This window comes from Brugia malayi, assembly GCF_000002995.4.
Source record: "Brugia malayi strain FR3 genome assembly, contig: Bm_v4_Chr2_contig_001, whole genome shotgun sequence".
Taxonomy (NCBI): domain Eukaryota; kingdom Metazoa; phylum Nematoda; class Chromadorea; order Rhabditida; family Onchocercidae; genus Brugia; species Brugia malayi.
The window spans coordinates 11,793,713-11,821,213 of NW_025062476.1; the positions used below are offsets into that span (position 1 = coordinate 11,793,713).

Below are 27,501 nucleotides of genomic sequence, written 5' to 3' on the forward strand. Positions count from 1 at the left end.
TTATTTATCGTTTAGAGCTGAAACAATTGTGTCGAATAAAGTAGTTAAAACAAAATAAATCCGGAAAAAAAAAAGCAAAATACATATTTCACTGCTGATTTCAAATTAAAATGAAAAGCTGCAAATTACTGGAAAATGCAGAATGAAGATGAAATGTAACTTACAAGTAACCATCGATTTAGATGGTTCTTTTTGTACTGGCGGATGACAAAGCCGCTCATCGGAACCATCGGAGCAATCCGTTTTCCCGTCACATTGCGCACTCTTTTCAATACATTCACCGCTAGCACACTGATATTGCTCGATGCTACACGTTGTACCTGCTTCAACCACGTCATAGCGTTCACGTGCGTCTGCTTCCGTGTAAAAATCCTTCTCTACCTGAAATTAATTACATCTAATTATAAATTATAGGAATTGTATTTAACTTCATAAATTATTGCATGGATTATAAGAATTTTAATTTGTAAGAATTGCATGGATAATTGTGGGAATTGTATAAATTATAAGAATTTTAAATTGTAAGAATTGAATAAAGTATAGCAATTACATAAATTACAGTGATTGTAAATTATTGTAATTGCAATAAATTATAGGAATTGCATGAGTTTTAGGAATTTTAATTTATAAGAATCACATAAATTATAGGAATTTTAAATTATTGTAATTTGTAAATTATAAGAATTTCACAAATTATAGGATTATAGGAATTTTAAATTATAAGAATTGCATAAATTATAGGAATTACATGGATTATAGGAATTTTAAATTATAAGAATTGCATAAATTACAGGAACTGTATTTAATTTAAGTTTACAAATTAGAAAAATTATATGCAAGTTTATAAATTATAGGAATTTTATTTCAGTTTACTGACATTTTAAATATTTATATTCATTTCTAATTTATGAAAAATCAGAAGAAAAATTAATTGTGCTAATTTTTTTATGCAATGGTAAATTTGATCAATGTGTGAAGCAAACTTAACCGATGGTTCATCTAAGGTAATATGGTAAACTGAAAATCACCTCAAAATCAATTTGTAATTTATAATTAAACTATGATCATTGGATTGAAAATGATCAATTATAATTTCGATTACAAGTTGATTAAAATTAATAATAGCAAATTATTAATCTTTTAAAATTTTCACAAAAATTATTAATATAAAATATTGAAAAAAAAAAAGTTTAGAAAAAATAAAATATAAAACGCTGATTATTATTTCATTGTGCTAACACTAAATAATTTAAAATTAGCATTAATGATTAATGAAAATTGAATGAGTGAATGAATGAAGAAAAAATTACGTTTCTGATTATTTACAAAATCCGGAAAAGTCATAAATTTTACAATGAGCTATAAATTACTTAAATAGATAATTTAATAAATTTAAAACATTTGTTAACTTACCTGATTATCCTTATCCAAACCGTAATGTTCGAGCTCTAATCGTCGCTGTTTCTCATCTTCCTTAATTCGAACTCCATCTATGGTTAATTGATGTTTCTCATATTCATCTTTTCCTCTTTCCTTTTCCGGTTTCATTTCCTGATCAGTTCTTGATAATTCCTCTAAACGTCTATGATCTTCCTCCAAACGTCTACGATCTTCCTCCAAACGTCTACGATCCTCTTCCAAACGTCTACGATCTTCCTTCTCTTCCTCCTCTTTCCGTTTCCGTTCCAACTGCTCTTCCTCTTCCGGTTGTCTTTGATGTTGTTCCTCCTCTTCATAACTTTCCTGTTTCTTATCAAAAATTTCATGTCCCTCATCTTCCTCAATTTTTTCTCCTTTTTCCTGTCGTCTTATTTCTGACTCTTGTCTAATCCTTTCCTGTTCCTGTCGACTCCGTTCATCCTGTTCCTGTCTATCTTCTTGTCCCTCTTCATACTCTTCCCCTTTTCTTTGCTGTTCAATTTCTTGCTTTTGTCTCTCGCTTTCATAATATTCTTGCCTTATCCTTTCTTGTTCCGCTCTTTCTCGTTCCTCTTCTCGTCTTCTCTCATGCTCCTGTCTTTCTCTCTCTTGTTCTTGCCTCAATATTTCCTGATGCTCTTTCTCCTGTTTCAATCTTTCTCGTTCCTCTTCTCGTCTCCTCTCATGCTCCTGTCTTTCTTGCTCTTGCCGTAATCTTTCGTGCTGCTCTTCTTCCTGTTCTTTCTGCTGTCTCAACCTTTCTCGTTCCTCCTCTCGTCTCCTCTCATGCTCCTGTCTTTCTTGCTCTTGCCGTAATCTTTCGTGCTGCTCTTCTTCCTGTTCTTTCTGCTGTCTCAACCTTTCTCGTTCTTCTTGTTGATGATGTTCCTCCTCTCGTCTTCTCTCATGCTCCTGTCTTTCTTGCTCTTGCCTTAATCTTTCCTCTTCTTCGTGTTGTCTCTCGTGTTCCTCTTTTCGTGTACTTTCCCATCTTTCGTGTTTCTCTACATCCTCCTCCTTCCCATACCCTTTCTCTCTCTGCTCAATCTCTTGTCTTCGTCTTTCATTTTCATAATATTCTTGCCTTATCCTTTCATGTTCTGCTCTTTCTCGTTCTCGTTGTTCTTCTTCCTCTCGTCTTCTCTCATATTCCTGCCGTTCTCTTTCTTGCTCCTGCCTCAATATCTCTTGCTGTTCTTTCTCCTGCTTCAATCTTTCTCGTTCCTCTTCTCGGCGGCGCTGTTCTTCCTCTTCATGACTTCTTTCCTGTTCATACCGCTGTCTTTCTTGCTCCTCTCTCAATCTTTCTTGTTCCTCCTCCTGCACCTGACCGTACTCCTGTTTTCCGGTTGTAGTGGCATAAATCGGTATTATTTCATCAGGATGCATCGTTGTACCTCTTGCTTGTTGCAGTGCTTGTACAAAATATTCTAGAAATTATTAATTTAAAATGAAAAAAAAGAAAAATTCATAAAATCATATTTGCCATAATTTTCAAGTAAACTCGACAACATTTTAGAATATTATCAAAGTTAAAATGATTTTTCTTTTTTGCAATAACTGAAATAATTTACTGATATAAATTAAGTTATCCATTAATTATGAATTAAAAAATTTTTAATCAAAATTTTGAAATCATTGGTCAAAAATGAAACTAAATGATTTGTTAATAAAATTATTAAATTATTAACATACCACAGGTAATCTCATCTGTACCATCATCGCAATCATATTTATGATTACAATGATCAACTTGTGCAATGCATTTTCCATTTTCACAACGAAACTGATCCGGTTGACATGATCCGGCAGCTATTTCACTTACTGGTTCGCTATGATCATTTGCTAATGTAACCAGTTCATCCTCACCACAATTCATTTCATCACTACCATCACCACAATCGTCAATACCATCACATATTTTCATATAATGAACACATAATGTTCTCCGTAAATATGGACATCTTAAAAATTTAATTTAAATTATGGAAATTAAAATATTTGTAAAAGAAAAAGAAAAAAAATTAGTGCTATTCAAATGCGTAAACATCATTGCAAATAAATAATTATTTATCTTTTTCTTTCTCACCCACTCTCTCTCTCTCTCTCTCTTTCTACAAATATTAAACGTATATGATATGATGGATAATAATACTTTGAAAAATATTCAAAAAAGTTTTTTTAATCAAAATTTTATCTGTAAAAAATGAATTTGAATACAAACTGCGCTAATATTGGAAAATAGATGTAATTTTATCTTTTATTATGTAAACTGAAATATTTGCAAAAAAAAAAAAAAATTTGATGTTATTATTATTTTAAATTTTATCTTTTCATAACAATGCAAAATAAACAAATTTATAGCATATGAATAATGAATAATTTCATCTTTTATCATAAAAATTAAAAATAATACTATCGTAGTAATTGAAAAGAAATATTTAATCTTTTATCATATTAATAAACTGATAAAATTATTCATTTATATAATTTTATCAGTTTTTTATCAAAATTTGTTGCATTTCCTTAGGGATAAAAGTAAATGAATTATTAATTTGTAGATTTTAGAAATGAATTATTAATCCACTATTCTAGTTAAGCTATTATAATAATGATATGATATGATAAGATAAAATTTTAATCGAAATATTTTCACAAAAAACATTTTTTCATTTTAGCATTACTAATCAGTGAAATAAATGAATGAGTGAAAATGCTGACCGGAATTCTTGATCCGAGCATTCATCCGTATCTTCTTCATCTTTCTCATCAATTCCATTACTATTCTGGTTGCTATGTGATGTTTCATTTGTTTCATGTCTTATTTCTGCTTTACCATAAGTAATTCCGGAATGGTAATTTTCATATTTTGCTTCATTATGCCGGAATAAATTGCTAGCACCGCTGTCATATGATGAATCACCATTTATTGCTGCTGCTGATAAGCTTTCCGATTCATAATTTGATCCATGATTAAGCACATTTTCGTCATCTAATGATAATTCTTGCAAATTATTCGTCCTGTCGTGTTCTATTCCGATAATACGACCGGTTAACTCTTTAAATTGATGATTTTCAGACGTATCATAACTCGAAATGTCATTACGCTTATCACTATTGTGATAATTTTCATTTCGGTCATTATCATTAATTGCATTGGTCATGTAACTGTAACTGTTTCGCTTATCATTTCCAATCTTTTTATCACCATTATGACCTCTGATAGCTTTATCATGATTATGCCTGATCTTATTATTAGCAGTATGACCATTATATTGTCCTGTTTTATGATAATCAGAAGAAAAATATCGATTATCACTTCCATGCTTATTCTGAAATTTCTATCTATTATGATTAATTTCTGATTCATAAATATTTTGATTTCCACAATTATCAGTTGATAAAGAAATATTCGTTTATATGAAATTATCAATTGTACAAGTTATCATCCTGAATAGCTCAAGTAGCATCTTTTTCTTGCTTAACATATATTTTATTAATACAGTTAATTTCACACCTATAATAATAGCTTTAATATTTTTTATAAAAAAAAAATTTTTTCTTTTAAAATTTCTAGATAAATTACTTGAAATATAATATACAAAAAAAGATAAGTAATATTATTGAGAAAATAATCAATAACTACATTTTTATGCAACGATCTGAAATTTATAAATCTATGCACTTTCAAAAATTTATTTCTATTCTGTAATTTTAAAATAATTTTAATAAATTATTTAAGAATAGTAAAGTAAATCCGAAATACAATACTAAAGCAATTAAAAAAGTACCTGATTTCTTGTAACTTTTTCAAATTTATTATTAATTTTAGCATTAGTAGCACCTGTCGATGCGAAATGAGCTTGTTGAGCAGCAATGAAATATTCTAAATGAATTTTAATAATTATCACAAATAATTTATTTTTGAAAATCTTACCATTTCTAAATTCTAATTATTACTTTCAAATTCAAACATAAGTTTGTTTCATTAGTTCATTGAGGAATGTATTTTTTTTTTATCTATTGAAAAATTATCATTTTAAAAAATTTTTTTTCCAAAAATTTTTTTTTTTTTTAGAGAAAAAGCAAAAAAAAAAAAAAATATGTACGAAAATTTCTAATTAAACAATAAAAAATTTTTAGGTGTATAAATTTTTTAAAAATGTTGCAAATAATTATTGCAAAAAAAAAATTGAAATTAAAAAGAAAATGAAATTATTGAAAAAATATACAATGATAAAAATATAAAAAATCTAAAGTTAATATAAATATTTAACACAAACAATACTGCTAATATATAAATGAATCTCTTTTTTTTTTTCAATTAAAATTAAAAAAAAAATGATTTTATTACTATTCTAATTTCTTTTTTTTTTTGACAATAAATTTTTTTTTTTTAAATATTATATTAATTTTTCTAAGTAATATACTCTAAACAATATTTATTTATAGTAATTGGTTTACAAATTTATACAATAGTTACTATATAGTATTGTATTTTATTTCCTTTTTTTGTTCCTTTTACTTCTTTTGATATTACTTTTTTTTCTAAGTATTACTTTAAATTTATTATTAAAATTTAAAAAAATAAAAAACAAAATTAAAAACAAACCACATTTCATTTCATCACTACCATCAGAACAGTCATAATGTCGATTACACGCTTTTTCACGTGGAATACATTCACCAGAATCACAACTATAATAATTTGTACCACAATTTCCTTTTATCGATCGTTTTTCACTACCTAAATTTAAATTAAAATTTTTCAAAATTTAAAGTTCGACACAATAGATAATATATATATAACAAAGAAAAAATATTTTATAGAATCGTTTTTTTTTTCCTAATAAAATAACAAAAAATTGTTAATAACAAGGAAATTACAAATGCATATGCAAAAAAAAATTGAAAGTTCAACAAAAGTTGAAGGTTAAAGGTTAGTCTTTGTTTAATAAAAAAAAAAAAAAAAAAAAAAAAACATTAAAAAAAAATTTTTTTTTAATTTTTTATTCTTGCTATTAATTAATTAATATATTAGCAACATAATTTCTAATGGATGAAAAAGTATATACATATAAGTATTTAATGTTTATATATAAAAGTAAACTGTAATTTTGCCGAAGGTTAAAGGTTAATCTAATTAACAAAAAAAAAAAAAAAAACATTTTATAGTATTGTCTGTTGTTATTGTAATTCCAACATTTTCATTGTGTACAACTTTAAATGAAATTTTAATGCTTTTCTTTTACACATAAAATTTGAGCTGTACCATATTTTAAATCAAAAATTATTTTCATTGTTTTAAGAGAATAACAAATTTGAAGTTTTTAATTACATACAAAAATTAGAAATGCAATAACTAAAATTTGCTTAATTTCCTTGGATTTTTTAACTTTAGCAAAATTATACCATTAATATTATTTTATATACTTTAAAATGAAAATTTTGTAAACATTGCTTATCAATCTAAACAGATTATTTCAGTGATAGAAATTATTAATAAAAATTAATAATTTTGTAATTTAGTACTTCTTTTGTTTTTTTAATTAGTTTCTTTTTTCTATTTTGCATATAAGTATAATCATTTGTATGTGAGAAAGTGGGCTAATATTTAAATTAAAAATACTGAATTGCCTAAGGTTATACAAATGCATCATTTGTACAGGGCACATTTGTAAATGAAACACTTAAACAATTTCAAATTTTAAGAATTATCTAAACTAGTTTATACTTCAAAGAAAAATTGAAAAAAGATTAAATTTAAAATTAATTAAGCTCATTAATAATTAAAACTATCAATTTTCAACTGTTTCAACAAAATGATTAGAAGTGTAAATTTAAAGGGTATTATTAATTGATGAACTTAGTGAAAATGTGATAAAAAATTTTGAATGAAATCAAAGATCAAAAAAAAAAAATGAAATTGAACTTCAAAGGAAAATTGAAAAAAAAAAGTTCATTAACGTTAACACTAAATCTGTTACTGGATTTTTATAAAAATTATTATTTAATTAATTAATTTAACAATGTTTATAAATTATTTTAATTTAATAAAATAAATTTATATTTTTATGCAGTGTAATAAGTTAGAAATGATAAATATACATAAGAAAATCACTAATTACTCATTGCAAATTAACTTATTGTTGTAGGTTAGTAATAAAAAGTTTCATTCATTAAGTTCTTTTTACTTTAATTAAACCAATTACTTAATTTTCTTCATTTTATTGATTAATTACTTTAATACAGAATCATTATTATACTATAAGCTAACATTATTAATTAATTTAATATATCACTTTTAGCTCATTTATCATTTAAAATTAATGATTGTAATTTAATTTAATCTAGCAATATCATTTCTATTTAATAATTTAATCTAGAAATATAATTTCAATCTAAATTCACCATTTCATCAATATCTTTTTTTAAACCAGTTTATTATCATCACCTGGTTTACTCTGATATTTTCACTGATAACTTAACAAGATAAGGACTTGATAATAATGTTGTGACGGAATATCACTTCAAAATGTTTCATTTTACTCTTTCATCTAAAAAAAAAAAAACAAAAATGGAGAAAAAAGAAAATTGTTAGTAAGTTTATATTATACATAATTTAATAATAATATAATTAATAAAGATTAATTAATTAAGATACAACTATTTCTTAATTACATAATATATAAATATGGCAATGAAATTATTATACTAATATTTGTTGCAGCATTTATTTGCTATAATTTAAGAACTAAATTAACTATAAATATTTATTCAAATTAAAATCAAGAAAAAAAAAATTGTAAAAATTTGGATTAAGAAAAACACTTTAAATTTACGAAATTTATAATTACTAATTGGAAGAAATTTCATATTTTTTATGCAAGCCACAATGGCGAAGCTATAACCTAATAAACAAAGGCTATTGTTTTAAATGATTTTAATCCACTTTGTAACCTTAACACCCATAAGTCCCTCCCAATTTTCTTCTTTACAAAGCCATTCATTATAGTTCCTTGTTTGGTATGACTCGGTTGCGAGGTGTCTAGCTTGCTTATATCTTTAAATGTTTTATAACTGAGTTACATTTGTGTGCTATGTATCAATTCATTATTGTAATGTTGTATAATATTTATTGTTAATCTAAGGTTTAATTACCCAACTTTGAGGTTTGAATAATAAAGTATTTCACGAAGACTGCCACAGTACACGTACATAGAACGGAACCAGTACAAATTCGAGATTCTACCAGTATCGAGGACAGAGAAGTCAACGATCTGAACCATCAAGAAAGGAAGCTATTTTGTTTCACAAGGAAACAGGGCAGTAAGAAAGAAATTCTAAATTTGCTTTTATAGCATATATTATTTTATATATTAATTATTGAATTTAAATTCTTTTTTTTTAACTTTTATACAATTTCTCAATTGGCCTTATTGTAAAATATGTCCTTGAAATTTCATTGATAAGTGATTAAATCTGTTAATTGATGCATAATTATTTGATTATAATCATTGAAATTGTGTGGCTAATTTTAAGAGACATTGAAAAAGTTGAATAAAATAAATCCTTTAAATGTATTTGTAAAATGTGCTATGACAAAAAGAAAGAGAGAGAGAGAGAGAGAGAGAGGGAGAGAAAAAGATAAAGAGAGAGAGAATAGGTCGAATGTATGAATCGAATTGTAATTTCATAAAAATCCTTGGGAAATTTCCTGATGCATACAAATGATACAATCAAATAGGAAATAATGTCCTAATTTTAAAATGTTCATTCTGGTGACACAATGATACTGCGACTGTCGTCCGATGTCTCTTCGAATCTTTTATTGTCATTTTGATATTATTTAAATCAGCAGGAAAAAAATCTTTTTTTTCCTTCGTTTTTTTACTTTCCAATCAATAATTTATCTTTTAATCAATTGATTTTTTTTTTTTTTTTTCATATAATAATTTTAGTAATACGAATTAAAAATTCTTTTTAGTTAAGAAAAAAAAAAGTTAAATTAAATACTTGATTTTTTTTTAAATAATTATTAATGAATAATGCTAGCTTTTTTTAAGCAAAAAAAAGGTAGGAGTTTTATTTCAAAAAAAATTAAATATAAAATGAGTTAATTTTTTTTGTTAAATTTAAAATTAATGATTAAATTTATTCTTATCAACCTAAAACAGAACAAGACTTTTTTTTTTTTTTATTAAACATAACACTTAGATTAATTTTTTTTTTTATAAAAAAATAAAATCAATTAAATAAATGATATATTTTTTTTTTAAATCTAAACTATCGAATGTGTGTAATTTGTTAATTAAAATATAATTAAAATAAAAATATTATGATAAATTCAAATTTATAGAATAAGATATTGAATATATTACCTCATTCATATTATCAATGACTATCACTGATAACCAATCAAAAGTGATGACAAAACGACGAATTCTATTTCAATATCCGGCACTACCGACAATTGAGCTTGGCCTTTGCTACATTATTGTTGGCTGTAGTATGATTTATGCATGGAGCCAAGTGCTAATTGCTAGTAATAAATACGAATTTCAATATTGGCATTCAATACGAATTAATCGATTACCATTAATTGGTGAACGATATATGGTACTTTTTCTAATTTTACTTACTTTTTAATATTTTTTGATTAATGATTGAATGAAAAATTAATTTAATTACTCTAACATTAACAAACTAAACGATACGATAAATCAAAGATCATATTGATTTTGCATTGATAATCGTTGAATAAATTTGATCGATTTACAATTTAATCAATGGATAATTATAATATGATAATTTTATCATTGTTATCATTACTACCACATAATAGTACTTTCTTTTCCTAATTTTGCGTACTTTTTTTTTTCTCGTTTATATTTTTGGATTGGAAATTTTTTAAATGGTTTTATGAAAAATTAATTTAATTACTCTGATATTAGTGAGCTAGACGATACGATATATTGATTTCATATCAAAAATCATTGAAAATTTTGATCATTACTTATTGAACAATTACAATATGATAACTTTATCATTGTCATCATTACTAATACTACTGCTGATTATCAATATTGCTATTATTATTTATTATTGCTATTATCATTATGATTACTTATTAAAGTATTTGCGTGTTAAATTATCAGTAGCATTGATAAGTTCAGATGTTTATGATTTTTATAAATAAGCCTTAATGTTTGTGAAGGACCAAATTAAGCCTAAGAAATATATTATTCCAGTAAAGTGAAAATAAATTTAATATTTTTATTTTATTAACCCTCTGATAATTATTATCTATCTAATAATTAACAAAAAAGATAGAAAAAAGCGAGAAATTGAAAGATTTAAATTAATAATTGATCAACCAAATTTGTTACGAAAAGAAAAAAAAAGGAAATGAAATGAAAAACAATTAGCTAAGATAATTTATAAGCTTTAATTAAACTTTAAACTTAGCATAATTTAACATTTCACAAGTATTACTTACTATGATACAGCTACTTAAAAAGATGGATCTAACTCTTCTTATAATTATTACTTACTAAATGCAATTAATTATAAGATGAATCTAACTTTTCACAAGTATTACTTGTAAAAGTATTACTTAACTATGATTTGATTAATTAAAGGATGAATCAAATTGGGAATGGACCTCATGGACACCTATTGGTTTCATGCTTTTACCATTTTTTATTTTACATTCAATTATTTTCAACATTGGTGGAAGTTTTGTCTCGGATAATACTTTACAATACATCACAATATTTTACTCTGTCACTTATAGTTGTTTTCTCTTTTCTAAATGGCTTGTCATTTTATCACTCACCCAGGGTACACTTATCTTTTTTGCTGCCTACTATTTTCGGTAAGTTTATTTTTTCATTTTTTTCAAAAAAAAAAAAAAAATTTAATCCTAAAATTTACAATTCTTTTTTAGAAATATCATTAATGTTTTTGTCAACGCGCAGAAATATAATATTTAAAATGTGAACAATTTTAGCGCGACTAAATTTTTTAAATGCTTTACGAAAAAAATCGAGAATGTTTCAGATTTAAATTCAAAATGAAATCTTTAGTGTGTCTTAAATTTAAACCGAGAATAGAGTTTTAAGATTTTGAGCGTAGAGTAAAATCTTGAATGCATTTCAGATTAAAAATTTAGCTTAAACATTAAAAAAAGACTTTAAAAATGTAAGTCTGAAATGAAATTTTGAAATGATTTTAGTTCTAAAGTTTGAATAAAATTTTGAATTACAAATTTAAGCTTTTTTTTTTCTCTTTCAAAAATTTTACATCTATCAAATATTTCTTTTTCAATGATTAAATTATATATTTTTTTGAAAGAAAAGAAAAAATTTCAAATTTTTTCAAAAATAAATAAATAAAAATTTTTGCTATATTTATTGAATAAATTTATTAAATAAAGGAAAAAAACCAAATAACATTTTTAAATTTTTAAATTTTAATTTTATAAACATATAAACTTATTGTGATATAGCATATTTATAATATAGTCTTCTAACAGATATAATTTTTTTATTATAATTTAAATTGAACTAACTAAGATGGTAAATCATATTTTAATCATTTACATATGATATGGTTTTCTAACAAATATAATTTTTTATCACAATTTAAGTTAAAATAACAAATATATAAACCATATTTTAATCTCAATTAAATGTTTTTTTTTTTTTTTTTTCATAATCTACAGAAAAGATAAATAAACAAATTAAAAAAGAAATTTTGAAATTAATCAAAATTTAACATTTGATTAAATTTAAATTTTTAGCCATCAACTTATTGTATGGTTTTGTTCAATGCCAATTCTTTATCTATCACTACGCTATTCTTATCACTTATCACCAAATCCATTAATTGTTGTTATTTTTATCTGCTACACATTACTTTCATATATTTCATTTAATTTGGAAATGCTAAATGGCGCAAAACGTCCAGAAGATAATACATTGCTAAAATGTTACATACGTATGCTTTTTTATACATTTTATCCACCATATATGACAACATTAGTTGTTATCTATCCGGAATTTGAACGACAAATGCGCCAACGTCATACTAAAACACGTAATTGGCAACGTGTAATATTTTTTGCACTACGTATTACATTTTGGTGGTTACTTATCTATTTAATGTTACATTTCATGTATTTCGAATGGATACTTTATGATATTGATTATGCGCAAAATTTGCCAAAAAATGAATTTGTTTCATTAGGAATGGCATTAGGTAATATTTTTCATTTCTTTAATAATTTAATTAAAATTCTTATTAGCATTTTAATTTATTATTTGAAAATTTTTGATTGATTATTCAAAATTGATATTTGAACAAAAAAGTTTTTTTTTTTTTAAAAAAATTTTAATTAATTTAAAAACAAAAAAAATACATTCATTGAAAAAAAATAACACATAATTTATAATTATATTATATATTAAATTATTACGATTTTAATTAATCTGTAAAATAAAATTAATGTATTTTTTCTTTAAATTAACATATATTTTATAAAATTTATAGAAAATATTTCTTAATTAAATTAATTATTTTTTTTTTTTTTTTTTTTTTGCAAAATTCAATATGTATTTTTTAGTTGCAACAAAATTTTTATTATCCTTTTTTATTTTTTTTTTTTTAAATTTTTTAAAGCATTAATGATGTAGAAAAAATTTTCTTTATTTCAACCAATCTTTTTTCTTACTTTTTCTAAATTTTTTAAAATGATAAAATGATAAATTGAGGTACTTTTTTTGGGAAATTTTATTTAAACATACATAATTATTCCTACTATTATATATGATATATATGAGTATGTACTATTTTAAAGTAATAAATTAATTTTAAAAGTATTCATTCTAAAATGCGAACATTCCTAAAATAAATTCTTATTTGATTATATTATCAATCAAATTAAAATATACATAATGTCATTAAGAGAAAAAAAATTAGTCCAATCATACATAAATAATTATTTTAATTTGTCTTAGTTCAATAAATAAACCTATTAATTTGTGTTAATTTAATCAAAATAAATAAATAAATAAAATTTTAATAAGTAAAAATTTTAATTTTTTATTAAATATACATTATATCATTTAAAAAAAACATAAACAACTATTTGATTATTTTAATTTTATTATGTATATTTCAATAATTCTAATAAATTATTACTGTTTTAATTTATTACAATTAATGAATAAAAATATAAAATTTTTATTTCTCTTTTTTTTTTCTTTTTAGGAATATTTTTTCATCTTCGATACGTTGTGATATTTGGCTTACCACGTATTTTTGCCTTGGCTGATAATATGGAACCAGCTGCTGGGCCAATTTGCATCAATCGTTTAACGCTTTACTCAAAAGCATGGCGTTACTTTGACCCTGGCCTTTATAGCTTTTTTAAAACTTATATTTTCATTCCAATTTGTACGCCAACTTTTTCAATTAAACGTAAAATATTTGGTGTAATTATATCATATGGTTTTGTACTGCTATGGCATGGAATTACTTATGCAAATATTGTAAGTTTAAAAAAGAAAACAAAACATTTTTTTTTTTGCTTTTAAATTTAGTAAATTTTTATATGACTTTTAGAAACATATAAATAACTTTACACACATATAAGGTAGTGATTTTCACTTATATATTTAATTTTACCTAATTTTACTTATTAATACAAATATATAATAGTATCACTTCCCATTTATAAATTAATTTTGCTTATTAAATATAGAATAGTATAAAATGGTCGTTTTTTTTTTTTTTTTTAATTTTTCTTTTTCCTTATAGGCACATATGTATAGTAGTATAAAATAATTTTTTTATTTTATTTTATTTGATAAATTTTACTTAGTAAAGCACACATAGCAGCACATTTCACTTATATAATTATTTTTGCTAAATATATACATAAAATATATTGGCAATTTTCTTTTTTTTTAAATTTTACTTAGATATATATAAGCATATTGTTAATTTTACTGAGGTATATATAAGTAAGTGTACTGTTAATTTTACTTAGTATAACCTATACATATAGGAGTTTTTCTTTTCATTTTTTAATTTTATTTATGTGTATGCATATATAGGAATGAATTATATATTTAATTTTGCTTAAATATAAATATACAAAGTAAGATATAGTAGTATTTTTCATTTTAAATTTTACTTATAAATTTTAGACATATGAAGTAGTGAATTTTACTTATATATAAATTAATATTACTTAGTTTTACTGATAGATATATGTATATACACAAAGTAGTAGTTTTACTCTTTAATTTTACTTTTATATGCTTATATTTAGTAAAAAGTATAGTAATGAAAATTTTGTGTTATCCCTTTTTTTTTTCAAGTAATTTCATTTTAAAATAATAGTAATAAAAAAAGGATTTAAATTATACTAAATTTCAAAAAATAAAAAATTATATATTTGAAAAAAATAGCAATTGTTGCAATTATTTTCATTTTATAATCAAACTTTTTTGAAAATATTTTTTTAGCATTTTTTATTTTATTCTTTTATTCCTTAAAAAAATAATTACGGACATTTTTTTTCCAATTTAATTTACATTTAATTGACAAAATAAAAAAAAATTTTTTTGAATATTTGACAAAAAAAAAAAAAATGAGAAAAAGTGAAAAAAGAAGAATTATCGTACTAAATATTTTTTCAAATTAAATTACACAAAATTTTTTCCATTTTTTTTTTTTAAAAAAATGAATTAAATGATATAATAGAAAAATTTTATTCTTTTTATTTGTTTTGAATTACGTTGCATTTTTTTTTTTTTCGGAAATTTTCTTTTAAATTATATTTGCTTAAAAATATAGTTTTAAATTTTTTTTTCCTTTTTTTCAAATGAATTAAATTTGAATGAATTTAAACAAAACTTTTTTTTCATTTTTTTTTTTTAAACAAACGTTTTTTTTTTTTTTTTTTTTTTTAGATTTTAAAAATAATTTTTGGAAAAAAAAAAAAAAAATCCGTTTTAATAATTATTTTTTCTATTCATTTTTCTTTTTGAACAGAAAAGTTTATTTATTTATTTATTTATTTTTTTTTTTTTTTCAGATTTTAAAAATAATTTTTGAAAAAATTACAAAAAAAACATTTATTTTAATTAACTTTTTCACTCTTTTTTTTTTTTTTTTTCCAATAGAAAAGTTTTATAATTTTTATTTTTAGATTTGGATAATACTTAATATTATTGGCTTATTTATGGAATATTGTTGCAAAGGATTGTATACAATTAAAGGCATTCAAAAATGGCGTGAAACACACATCAACGATATATCATTTCGTCGTTTTATTGCATTTCTTCATATTATACCATTCATTCTTGGCCTTTACTCAAATTTTTACTTTTTAGGTGGCTATGAAGTTGGCTCAATGTTTGTTAAACGTATTTGGTACGAAGAAACGTTAAAATTACGTTTTCCAGCTATTTTATTAATTACATTAGCATATTTTTATTCACAAGTTTGTATTGAAATTGATCGAAAAATTAATTTAGCAACAATAACAAATAATAATTATAAAAAAGATTGCTAATTTAAAAAAAAAAAGAATCAAAAATTTTTGCGAAAAAAAAAAAAAAAGAAGAAAGAAAAATAATGTTAAAGTAAATAATAAATTAGATTTTTCTTTTTTTCAGGAAAAAATAATAGGAAAAAATTTTTTGCAAAAAAATAATTTGAAAAAAAAAAAAAAAGAATCAAATATTTCGATATTTCGATTAATAATTTTTTTTTTTTTTGTTTTTTTAAATAGCAATTTAAAAAAATAACTCACTAATTTTATTTTTTGCATGGAAAAAAATAAAAAAAAAAAAAAATAGCAGAAATAGAATTTGGTTTAGAAAAGAAAAAAAAAAAAAAAAAAAAAAATTCAAATGTTTGCTTGAAGTGTGCATGTAAAATTTTTAAAAAATGAAAATGAATTGAAAATGTAATATTTTAGAAAAATTAAATTTAATATTTAAAGAAAAAATTAAGCGTAATATTTTAAGAAATTAAACTCATTAAAGATAAAATTTTTATTTATGAATAATTTCTAGCATAAATTTCTACTATAATTATATTTGAAAATTATTGATACTTGAAAATATTTGATAATTTATAAGTTTCCTTGATTGTTGTAATTTTTTTTTTTTAAAAAAAAGATAAAATTAAATTATTTCTTAAGGTTTGTCCTAACCAAATAATATTATTAATAATAGTATAAATAAATATTATCAGTGATATGATATGATTTAGAATGATATTTTTAAATGCAAGATTTTGCACTTTTATAAAAAAAAATAAAATTTGCCCAAATTTTGATGGAAATGGAAAAAAAATGAAAAGCAAAAATAAAAATGCAAACCGCAATGCATTTCATCTGATCCATCATCGCATGCTTGCAAACCATCACAACGTGCATCTAGCGGAACGCATTCACCGCTACCGCATTCCCAGTACGTTTCCGGACATTGACGCATGTGATACGACGCTAAAAAACGAAATTTTTTTTTTTAAATTCATTTATTTTATTATTTTTGCGCAATGTACTTTTACAAAATTTTACGCAAGATTAAACGAAGATGACACGTAATTCACGTGCGTGAAATTTATTTTCTTATCTTTTGGTTTTTTTTTCTAAATAAGCGAAATAATAGATTAGTAATGTGAAGATATTATCGATAAAAATTATTTGCTGTAAATTTTTTTCTCTTTTTAAACCTAAATGTTGTTATCATTTTTAACATTACTTATTATAACTTATTTTAATGTTAATAATGTTTATAACTAATTAGCAAAACTTGAAATTTAATTGTGTTGTTACTAATTTAAAATTTTATGTTCGCTAAATCTGTTTATTACTGATGGTAAATTTGAATAAATTATATTTAATGAAAAAATAAATATGAATTGTTAGCAATATACCCAATCCTTTCTCCACTTATAATCACAACTAATATAATTTGAATCAATAAATGATTAATTTAATTGCAATCGATTATTAGTTACATTCAATTAGTATTTGATTAAAACAATTAAACATATGTTTAATATTAATTCTTTAATTATTAATAAATATTAAGAAAGTATTAATTATTATTATTAATTATTAAGTTAAAATAAATGTTAATTATTAATAAATATTAAGAAAAAGGAAAGAAAAGCTAATCAAATAATATCTTTTAATTAACTATTTATTCGTTTTTGTCTTTAAGCATAATTTACAATGTGAATTACTAATAAACTTTGTTTCAAAATAATTTAAAAAACTTTTTGAAGTTTTTTTTTCTTCAAGATTTCAAAATTTTAAATTAGGGAAAAACAATAACTTACAATCAGTTTTGCAACATTTTCCTTCGATGCATGTTGTATGAGATGGACAAACAGAATTACTCCAACAGTATGTTGAGCCATGTCTGAAATTAATTTTTCAAAATTATTTTTTTTTTTCTAAATTAAATATCTTATTCATATAAAAATTATAATTATAATATAGGAAGACAATAAAAAGTTAATTGAGATGATGTATGAAAAAAAAAAAATTCAATTTGATCAATGAATTAAATTATTGCAAGTGTTATTTTCATAGCTTATCACTTTACTAAAAAAATAAAAAAATCCGTGTAAATTTTTTTTATAAACAAAAAGTGAAAAATTTTAAAGCTCAATTTTATAAAATTCAATTTATTGGTTGGCAAAGTTTTTCTTAAGTCAAGAATCATATTTAAAAACTCGTAAAATTAATTAATTGCTTCTCAAAAAAAAATTATTTAACTAAACTACAAAAAAAAAAACAAACGAATTAGTTTCCTAAAAAAAAATTCGCTAAACATAATTAGTGCAAAATTTTAATTAAAAAGATAATAATTCTTAAAATTTATAATTTTATAAAAAATTCGACCAATAAAAAATTCAAAATTTGACTCTATTGTGGTGTCTAGGGTGTTGAAGAATGCAAAATAACAAATAAATTTCAAGAAAATTACAAAATTAAAATTGTCCCTTTAAATTAGTTGCAAATGACAGAGAAAAGAGATTTTATTTTGCATTTTCACTTTTTAAAAAAGTTGACACAAAAGCTTTTTGAAGAATAGAAAAGAAGTTTATCATTTAAATGATGCAAAGTAATCTATTTTGTCAATAGAAAAATTGATGAGAATAAAAAAAGAAAAAAAAAAAATGAAAATAAAAACGTGAAAAATGCATCATTTGAAAATAATTTCATTTAATATAAAATTAATTATTCAATCTTTTTTTTAAAATGTATTTGAATTAAATTTTAAAACGAAAAATGAGTAAAATAAAACGCACAATATTTGGTAAAATTTAAAAGAAAATTAATGTTATAAACTTTATGAAACTTTATGGTATTTTACTAATTATTTGTATTTGGAATTACTTTAATTAAGTAATCTATAAATTTAAATTGTTTAACATTGCAATAAAGTTGCAAAAATTACAAAATTAAAATTTTGATTTTTTTGAAAAATTAATAATTGATAACTAAATTATCGATTGATCTAAACTCTTTTAAAAAATGAATGATTCAAACAAAAAAAGGAAAAAAGCAAATTTTTTTTTTTTTTTTTTTTTAAATAAATTTCCTTCACAAAGCAATAAAAATTAGTTGCATATAAAAATATAAAATTAAATTTTGTGTATGTATTTTTGTAAAGTTATTGTTGAATTATAGTTATAAAATTATTTTGCTTTGTTGTTCACTTAACAAAACAAAAAAAAAAATTAAAGAAAATAAATATTGAAATTTATTTTTTCTATTTCATTCATATAAAAAACAATAAAAATTACTAATATCTAATATTATAAAGTTAAATTTATATTTTTTTTTTTTTTTTTTTGTAAAATTATTGCTGAATTATATTTATAAAATTGTTTTATTCTGTAAAAACTTTTTATCAAAAATAAATTACTTAACAAACTACTATTATTAATTAATTAATTAATTAAAAAAAAAAAAAAAAATTTACAAGCTAAATTCTGGTACAGAACCATCTAAACATTTGACAGTTACTTGTGCTGTTAACCATTTCAATTTTTTATTAATGTGATGTGATGCGGTATTGCAGTTTGCTTCGTCCGTAAAATCAGTGCAATCACGTTTTCCGTCACAAATGACACTTCGTGGTAAGCAGAAATTATCAATTTGACAAAAATATTCATCACTTTCACATGAAGCTGCTAAAAATAAACAAATTTTTTGAAAAAAAAAAAAAAAAAAATGATTGAAAAATTAAATTAATTAAAATTTTAACAAATTTGATAAATGTTAACGTTTTGATAAATAAAAATCTTATTTTATATTTAATTTATTTACGTAAAAAAAAAAAAAAAAAAAAAAAGAATTTTATCAAAATTAAACAATCCATTTCATTTATTGTTAAATTAAATAGTTTTAATGCAAAGAAAATGTATTTAAAAATGCAAAAATGAATTTGATTTTATTCAATCGATAAAAAATTCTGATTGAAGAAATTTGATCATTCAAATTTTATTAATTTATTATAAGAGCTAAGCTATGCATTTTAATTAGTTAAAATTTAATTTACAATAAATAATTGTAAACAAATATAGTTAACAAATATGTTTAGCTTATTTTGTTTACTGTTTACAATCTCTCAACCAATCGATCTTTTTTTTTTTTTAAACAAATAAAAGCAAATGTGAAAATTTTGGGGTAGCAAATTTATGGAAATTAGTATTTTCCGGTTTTTGTCTTTGATTTTTTAATTTAAGTATTTACAATATGTTTGTTAGTATTTATTGTTTGTTAATATTTCTCATCCTTAAATATTAGAATTTTAAACATTTCTGGCAGAAAATAAATTGTTCCGTTAATTTGAAAATTAATTGATAAAAAATAAATTATAATTTTTCTCCCAGAAACATTTTTCATATATTTGAAAGGTAATAAAACACAAACTTGCAGGCATTTTGCTTTTCTTTCAATTATTGATTAAAATAAATTATCAATTTTTTAGTTTGATTATTTTATTGAACTAATTATTTAGAAGCAAGAAATATTCCGTTTCTTGAAGCAAAACCGGAAAACGATACATTCATTATAGATAATTCCATTAAAATAAATAATGCTAAAATGAAAATCGAAAAATGATGAATTAATTGCGTAATCGACAAAAAATTCGACTGATAAATTTGTTTATGGATTTATTTATTTCTTTCCTTTTCTGGATAATTAATATTATCATATCAACTGTTTAGTATTATCACATTAACTATTATCATTGTTTGAACGTATCACTGAACAACAATTATTTTACATTCTTATCATTTTTTTTTTTAATAGCATTTGCGTATTTCGACCGGAAAAATTGTAAAAGAATATCATTGTTAAGACTTATCAATTGAGATATCATGAGTATGCATTTATTATATTTTATCAAAAAAACTATGATAAGAAATAACATTTGAAATTATAATTTAGTTTTTCTTAAAAGTTAATATTTTAATAAAAAATAGAGAAAAAAGCAATACTGAAATTTTCTAAATAGTGAATGAAACAAATGAAAAATATTTGTTAAGAAGAAAGCAAATTTAAATAATTATTTATTTCTCTTATCTGACATTTTCTGCCAAAAAATATGTTTGTTTGCTTGTTTTTGTTTTTAATTTTAAATAAAATTTAAACCTGTGCAGTTATCAGTATCAAAGCATTGCTTTTTGATAATTCCGTTATCTGTTGAAACATTGATAGTAATTGCTTTTTTGATGCCACTGATATTTATCTCATATACACCACTGTTATCACTACTGATATTATCAATCAATAAGTAATATTTCATTGTTGTATTATAGTATCTTATCATTCCATTCCTTCTACCATTCTCATTTTTTAATGGTTTACCATTATGAAACCAACGAGCCTAAAATATTTTATTGCAATTAATACAAAAAACAAAAAAATTTGAATAAATTATTAAAATTACATTTTTAAAATGTAATAGTATGTATTATTATTCAATAATTAAAATTTTAATTAAAAAATTTTTTTCTTTCATTTATGTTAAAAATATTTTTTTCCCACATTTTCAATCAATTATTTCAATCAAAAAAAAAATATGTTCATACTAATGAAATTTCAACTCAGAGTTAAAATTGAAAATTTTGGAAATTTTCAAAACAAATTTATTTTATTTCAGCACATACAATTATTTAAGCATATAAATGATAAATAATCGTTTAAAAAAAAAAAAAAAAAAGAGTTTTTACTAGTAATACATTTAATACATATGCAAATTTTTATTTTAAAACTATTTAAAAAATATATTTTCAAGAAAAAGAGAGAAAACCTTATGAGATGAAAAGATGCCATTTAATTTTGCTGAAATTCGAATCGAATCACCCGGTAAAAGGACTGAATGCGGTGAGATCAATATTATTCTTTCATTTTCACAATTAGCTATAAAATTAAACAGTAAATTTTGTATTATTGTTTATTTCATTTATTACTTTTTTTTTTTTTTTTTCAAGTTTATAATTTTGGTTATTTTAATAAATTTTTAAAATTATTTATCAGTAATATACCTATTTTTTACAGTAAGTTGTAAAATTTAATGCAAATTAATAATTCTATCTTTTTTTTTTAAAAAATGTTTTTCATTAAAATTATTTCAATTCATTTTTAAAAGTCATTAAATTAAATATTTTATTTTTTGTTAAAAATTTTTTAAACGATTTAACAATTTTTGTTATATTTATTAAAAAAGAAAAAAAATGAAGAGAAAAAGTAATTCCAAATTAGCTTAAGAAATAATTTGATAATTTAATTTCTCATAAATATTAGTGTCAAAATTATTTGAATCAATCGATTGAGCAATAATTTTACATTTATTTATTACTTATTATTATTTTTTTTTATTTTATCATTTTTCTTTTAAACAAATTAAAATTTAAACAAATTAAAAATTCTTTAGCGCACTTTTTTTTTTTTAAAATTTTTTATTATTTAAATCTTTTCTTTTTATCCTTTATCATATGAATTTGCTTTTTCAATGATTTATTTATTATCATTTAATCAAGATCAAAAAAAAAAAAAAAAAAAAAAAAGCAGAAGAATAGAGAATAATAATAATTCACCTTCATCACTACCATCTAAACATTGCTTATCACCATCACATCGTTGTTTATCATCAATGCATGACCCATCATCACATTTGAATTGTAAACTTGAACAGTCCATCATAATTGGTAATTCTAAACAATGATTTGTCGTTTTGTTTAATATTAACTGATAAGAATATAAATATGCAAAATGATCTGATAATAATGATTTGTTTATTTATTTATTTATTTATCATTGATAATTTCAAAACTTTCATTTTATAAAAAAAAAAAAAAAATGCAAAATGCAATTACATCGTTTATATAAAAAAGAAAAAAAAAATTTTTGGTTAAATTAAAAAGCTAAAATGTTTTTTTTTTTTTTTTTTTTGTAAACTAACATATATATTTTTTGCAAATTAAATGTTTGTTGTTTATGAATAATTAATTTTCTGTAATGAAGATTAACTTAGATTAATTGATAATTAAGATTAACTTTTAAAAAAATATGTAATGTTTGATTATTTGAATTTAGAAAAAAATATGAATGAAAAAATTTTAGATTTAGTGTAATTGAACAAACAGAAATTGCAAGATGTGAGATTTTTTTTTTTTTTAAAAAAAAAAAAAAAGAAAGAAAGAAAATAAAAGTAAAACTTCGAAAGTTAAAGTAAATCCGACGATTATAATTTTTCAATGACACTTGAAAAAATGGAAAAATATTGCACAATGAAGCACTTCAATTATGCTACAATTATTTAAAGAAATGACTAATAAGAAATAACTCACTTTTAAATTACTTTAATAAATTAAATTTTTTTAAATAAATTTAAGTAACTTAACAAAAAAAAAAAAAAATTATGATGAATTATTTTGATAAATCAAACAAGAAAAAAATCGAATTATATAATTGTTTTTTTTCAGAAATTAAAATATCGTTTTTTAAACATTTTTCATTTCAAATTTATATTTGTAAATTATAGTAATTCTTTTTTTTTTAAAAAAAAAAATTATTATAGCTTAATATTGCTATTTATATTTTTTCTTTTTTATAACTACAAATTTATTTTTTTTTTTTTTTAAATAGGTTTACACAAATAATATATGTAGAAAAGATTTTATTGGTGAAAATTAAACTCAAATATAATTGTGCAAAAAAGTAAGTATAAATTACGCATAATAATACGTTATATTTGAATATGTAATATTCAAAATATTATTTCTTAAACTTTTGTAGAAATTTTGCTATAAAAAATTTAAAAAAAAAATACTTTAAAATGATATTTTTTGTTGCTTCAGAATAATATTTTAAATGAATTAGAAAATTTCGTTTTTTTATTAAGTATTTCAATTATCAAACTAAAGTAATAAGCAATTCAATGTATCAATTAATCAAAAATTCTCAAAATTCATGATATATTACTAACATTTTATTTTATAAAATTTTTACAATTATTGTAGTATTACAAATTATGTTTACTATTACAAAAGAATATATAAGGAAAAAGTAATAAATTAATTAATTAAAATGCGAAGGATACAACTAATCATTCAATTAAAAAATTTTTTGTTTCATTTCAAAAGTATTTTAACAATTTCTTAATTTTAAAAATGAAAATTTCAATCAATACTAGCTAAATCTATCAGATAAACGAATTAATTGTAATCATTTATAATGACACTTTTGTTTTATTTAATTATAATTATTTCACCAACACTACTAAATGTCGTTTTATAAATAAAATTGTTAATATCATTGCTTAATTGATAACATTACACTGGTGTAATTATTAAATTAACTTTAGTGAATTAAATCAAATTTAACTACAAGTGAGAAAGAGAGAGAATGGAAAGAGAAAAAGATGAAGGGATAAGTTGATATTTTTGTTGTAATTTTATTTAAATTTAAATTCATGTAAGCTTAAAAAATAAAAACACTTCTTGAAAAAAAAAATTTCACATTTTCCAATTTAATTTTTTAATTTACTCTGTTTGTTTTAAATGGTGTTCCAAAACAAGAAAAAATAAAATAAAATAACAAAAATGTAACTTAGCTAAAAAAAAAGAAAGAAAATAAACAAATCAAAAAAAAAAAAGGATAACTTAATAAAAAGAAAAGAAAGAATGAATGAATATCTACTGCTTACATTTGCACTTCATCTATTCTAAAGAAGCGCAAATGTCGGACATTTATAGTGTAACAGATATGTTTCAAATTTAAACACGCGCAAATATCGGATACATTTTAAAGCTAAGAAGCATAAATGTCGGATATATTTCAATTCCCAAGCAATCGTTAGACATATTTAATACACAGTGAAACTCAAGATGTATAAATGTAAAACATATTTCAAAATATCGAACGTATATCAAATTAAATAAGCGCAAATGTCGAATGTGTTTCAAATTAACAACAAGCGCAAATGTCAATACATTCTTCAAATTTGAAAAAGCTTGTTATCAACTATCTTTTGCAACCAAATCTATAGAGAATGTGCAAAATATATTGGATAAACAACAAATTTGCATATTTATTGCTATTCTTCGTCTATATGCGCCTTGCGTCATTCAACTAAATTCAAAAATTAAATTTGTCCAAATTAAATAAAAATTAAAAAGAAGAAGTCGAAGGACTGATAATTAAAGCAGAGAAGACAAGAATAATCGCTAAATGAAATAATTTAATTTAAATTTTGTCACAATTTGTAATTTTCGATAAAAAGCAAATCACATGGTTTTTGCATTTTTTCGTACAAATTTTTCATTCTTTCGAGAATTTCCCGAATTATTCGTTTCTAATTAGAATGAATAAAATTAGAATAAAAATGTAAAAAAATTACCTTTTTCTTATACAACTAATGATATTTCTTCCAAAATAAATTTTGATAAAAAAATTACAAATTATATTAGTACAGTTTATGCCTATTATAAACATTTAAATATGTTAATTTATAATTAAAAAGTACTAACAGAAAGAACTAAATTATTATTTAAATTTTTTGTTTAATTCATTACAAAATTTAAAATTGAAGAGGAAATTTCTTCCTTGAAAAAGATTCAAGTGAATAAATTAAAAAAAAAAAAAAAAAAAAAAGAAATTTTCTTTTTTAATAGTAATTGAATACAATTACTAGTTGAATGATTTAATTAAGCTAATATTTTCAATGCATAAAATGATATTGTGTAAATTGAAATCTAAATTTAAATGTGGAAAATTATAATATAAAAGCTAAGCGGAAATTAAAAATAAGAAATTAAATGAATTAAATGTTTAAAAAATTTAAAAAAAGAAATTAAAATTGTACTTACAATGGAGCATTAATAGTTATTAAATAATACTATTTTATTCACTTATCATTTTTCATATGTAAACAATTAAAAAAAAAAAAAAAAAAAGAAATTTGAAACGAATTTCATTTAATCCAAAAAAAAAAGGAATGAAAAAGAGAAAATGGAATGAATTATTTTGCAAGCAAAAATTCAAAAATTTATCAAACATTTTTTTTTTTTGGTAAATTAGAAAAAAGAAGGAATGAAATATTTTATTGACCCTTAAATGTATAATATTGAAAACCATCGAAACCAACACCATATCCACCAATGTAGCCTGTTCGTATTGCTTTTTCGATGATTTTTCTCAATTTTGGTTGAGCTTTTCGTGATGTTACCTCGATTGTTACCAAAGTACCAATTACTGGTTGATACCTGTATTGTTCGGTAGCATTTCTAATAAGTGCGAAATAAAATTTTTTTTATTTTTGCTTTTTTTTTTTTCATTTATTTATTTTATTGCTTATATAGGAAAAAAAAGGCAATAATTTTGCAACATTGCTATGTGGTATTTTTTAAACAATTTAAAAAAAAAAAAAACAAAACAATTCATCATTTTGATATAATAAAATTGAATTAAGATAAATTCAAATTTGAACTTTTTGAAATCAAATTTTCCTTAATTGTCATATTTATATCTATGTGTATGAGTGTGTAGAGTAAATTTTTTATAGTTAAATAATCATAAAAATACTAAATCTAAAAATCTAAAATTTTAAATTAATTACAAACAATTCATTTCAAAAAAGAAAGGAAAGAAAATTAAAAATTAATAATGGTTATATTTATAGCCAAAAATGAGTGAAAGAAAAAAGATGAGAAATATGTAAAAATTAAATTAAACAAAATATATTTTATATATGAAGAATTATGAGAGTATTAAATTAATAAATAAAAACACCTGTAATTAACAATAGAAATATTGTATTGGCCAGGTAATGCTGCTAAAATAGTCTGAAGAGCATCCGAAATTTGTTGACTGGTACGAATAAATTGTTTGGAATATGGATGATTCAGCTCATTAGAATATGGCAAATCAGTAAAATTAATAATAAATCGATGTACAGCAAGAAAAGTTGTAGCAGTAAACAATGATGGTATTAATATCATTGTTTATGAAGGATTGAAATTGATAAATTTGATTATATCAAATGAATCAATCCTCTCGTAGAAAACTAAATTTGTATCACAGATTTAACTTTAGTCTTATTAAAAAGAAAAAGTAAACCAAAAGATTTCAAAAACAAAAAAAGCAAATTCAACTTTTTTTGTTTTTCTAAAATAAATTAGCAAACAAATGAGATATGTGTGCTAAATTTTACTAAAATGTATTATTACTCTGAGAATACTCTGAATGATTTAATTTGTAAAGTAGTAATACGATGAGATATTTGAAGGAAGGTGAAGACAAGAGAAGAGAAAGAGGAAATAAATTGCAATAACGATGGTACATTATCGCTTAATCTAAACAACAATTCATTCTAATAGTAATAATAATGATAATATTATAACACAAATATAATAATGGCAATACTAGTAATAATAATAATAATAATAATATAATAATAATAATAATAATAATAATAATATAATAATAATAATAATAATAATAATAATGATAATAGCAGTGATAATAAA

The 27,501-nt window shown here is 21.4% G+C and overlaps 1 protein-coding gene across 1 annotated transcript; it reads right to left on the reverse strand.

Moving 5' to 3' along the window:
* On the reverse strand, positions 1 to 26,973 carry Bm7915 (enteropeptidase precursor, putative; the record flags this gene model as incomplete). Its single annotated transcript, XM_043079305.1, has 15 exons — positions 1 to 17; positions 165 to 381; positions 1,414 to 2,849; positions 3,115 to 3,383; positions 4,141 to 4,751; positions 5,211 to 5,305; positions 6,032 to 6,166; positions 16,820 to 16,945; positions 17,788 to 17,870; positions 19,443 to 19,653; positions 21,122 to 21,356; positions 21,783 to 21,892; positions 22,570 to 22,686; positions 26,084 to 26,238; positions 26,765 to 26,973. The coding sequence occupies 15 exons, from the start codon at positions 26,971 to 26,973 to the stop codon at positions 1 to 3; spliced, it is 4,026 nt and encodes a 1,341-aa protein (XP_042935239.1).
* Between the last annotated feature and the right edge of the window lie 528 nt (positions 26,974 to 27,501).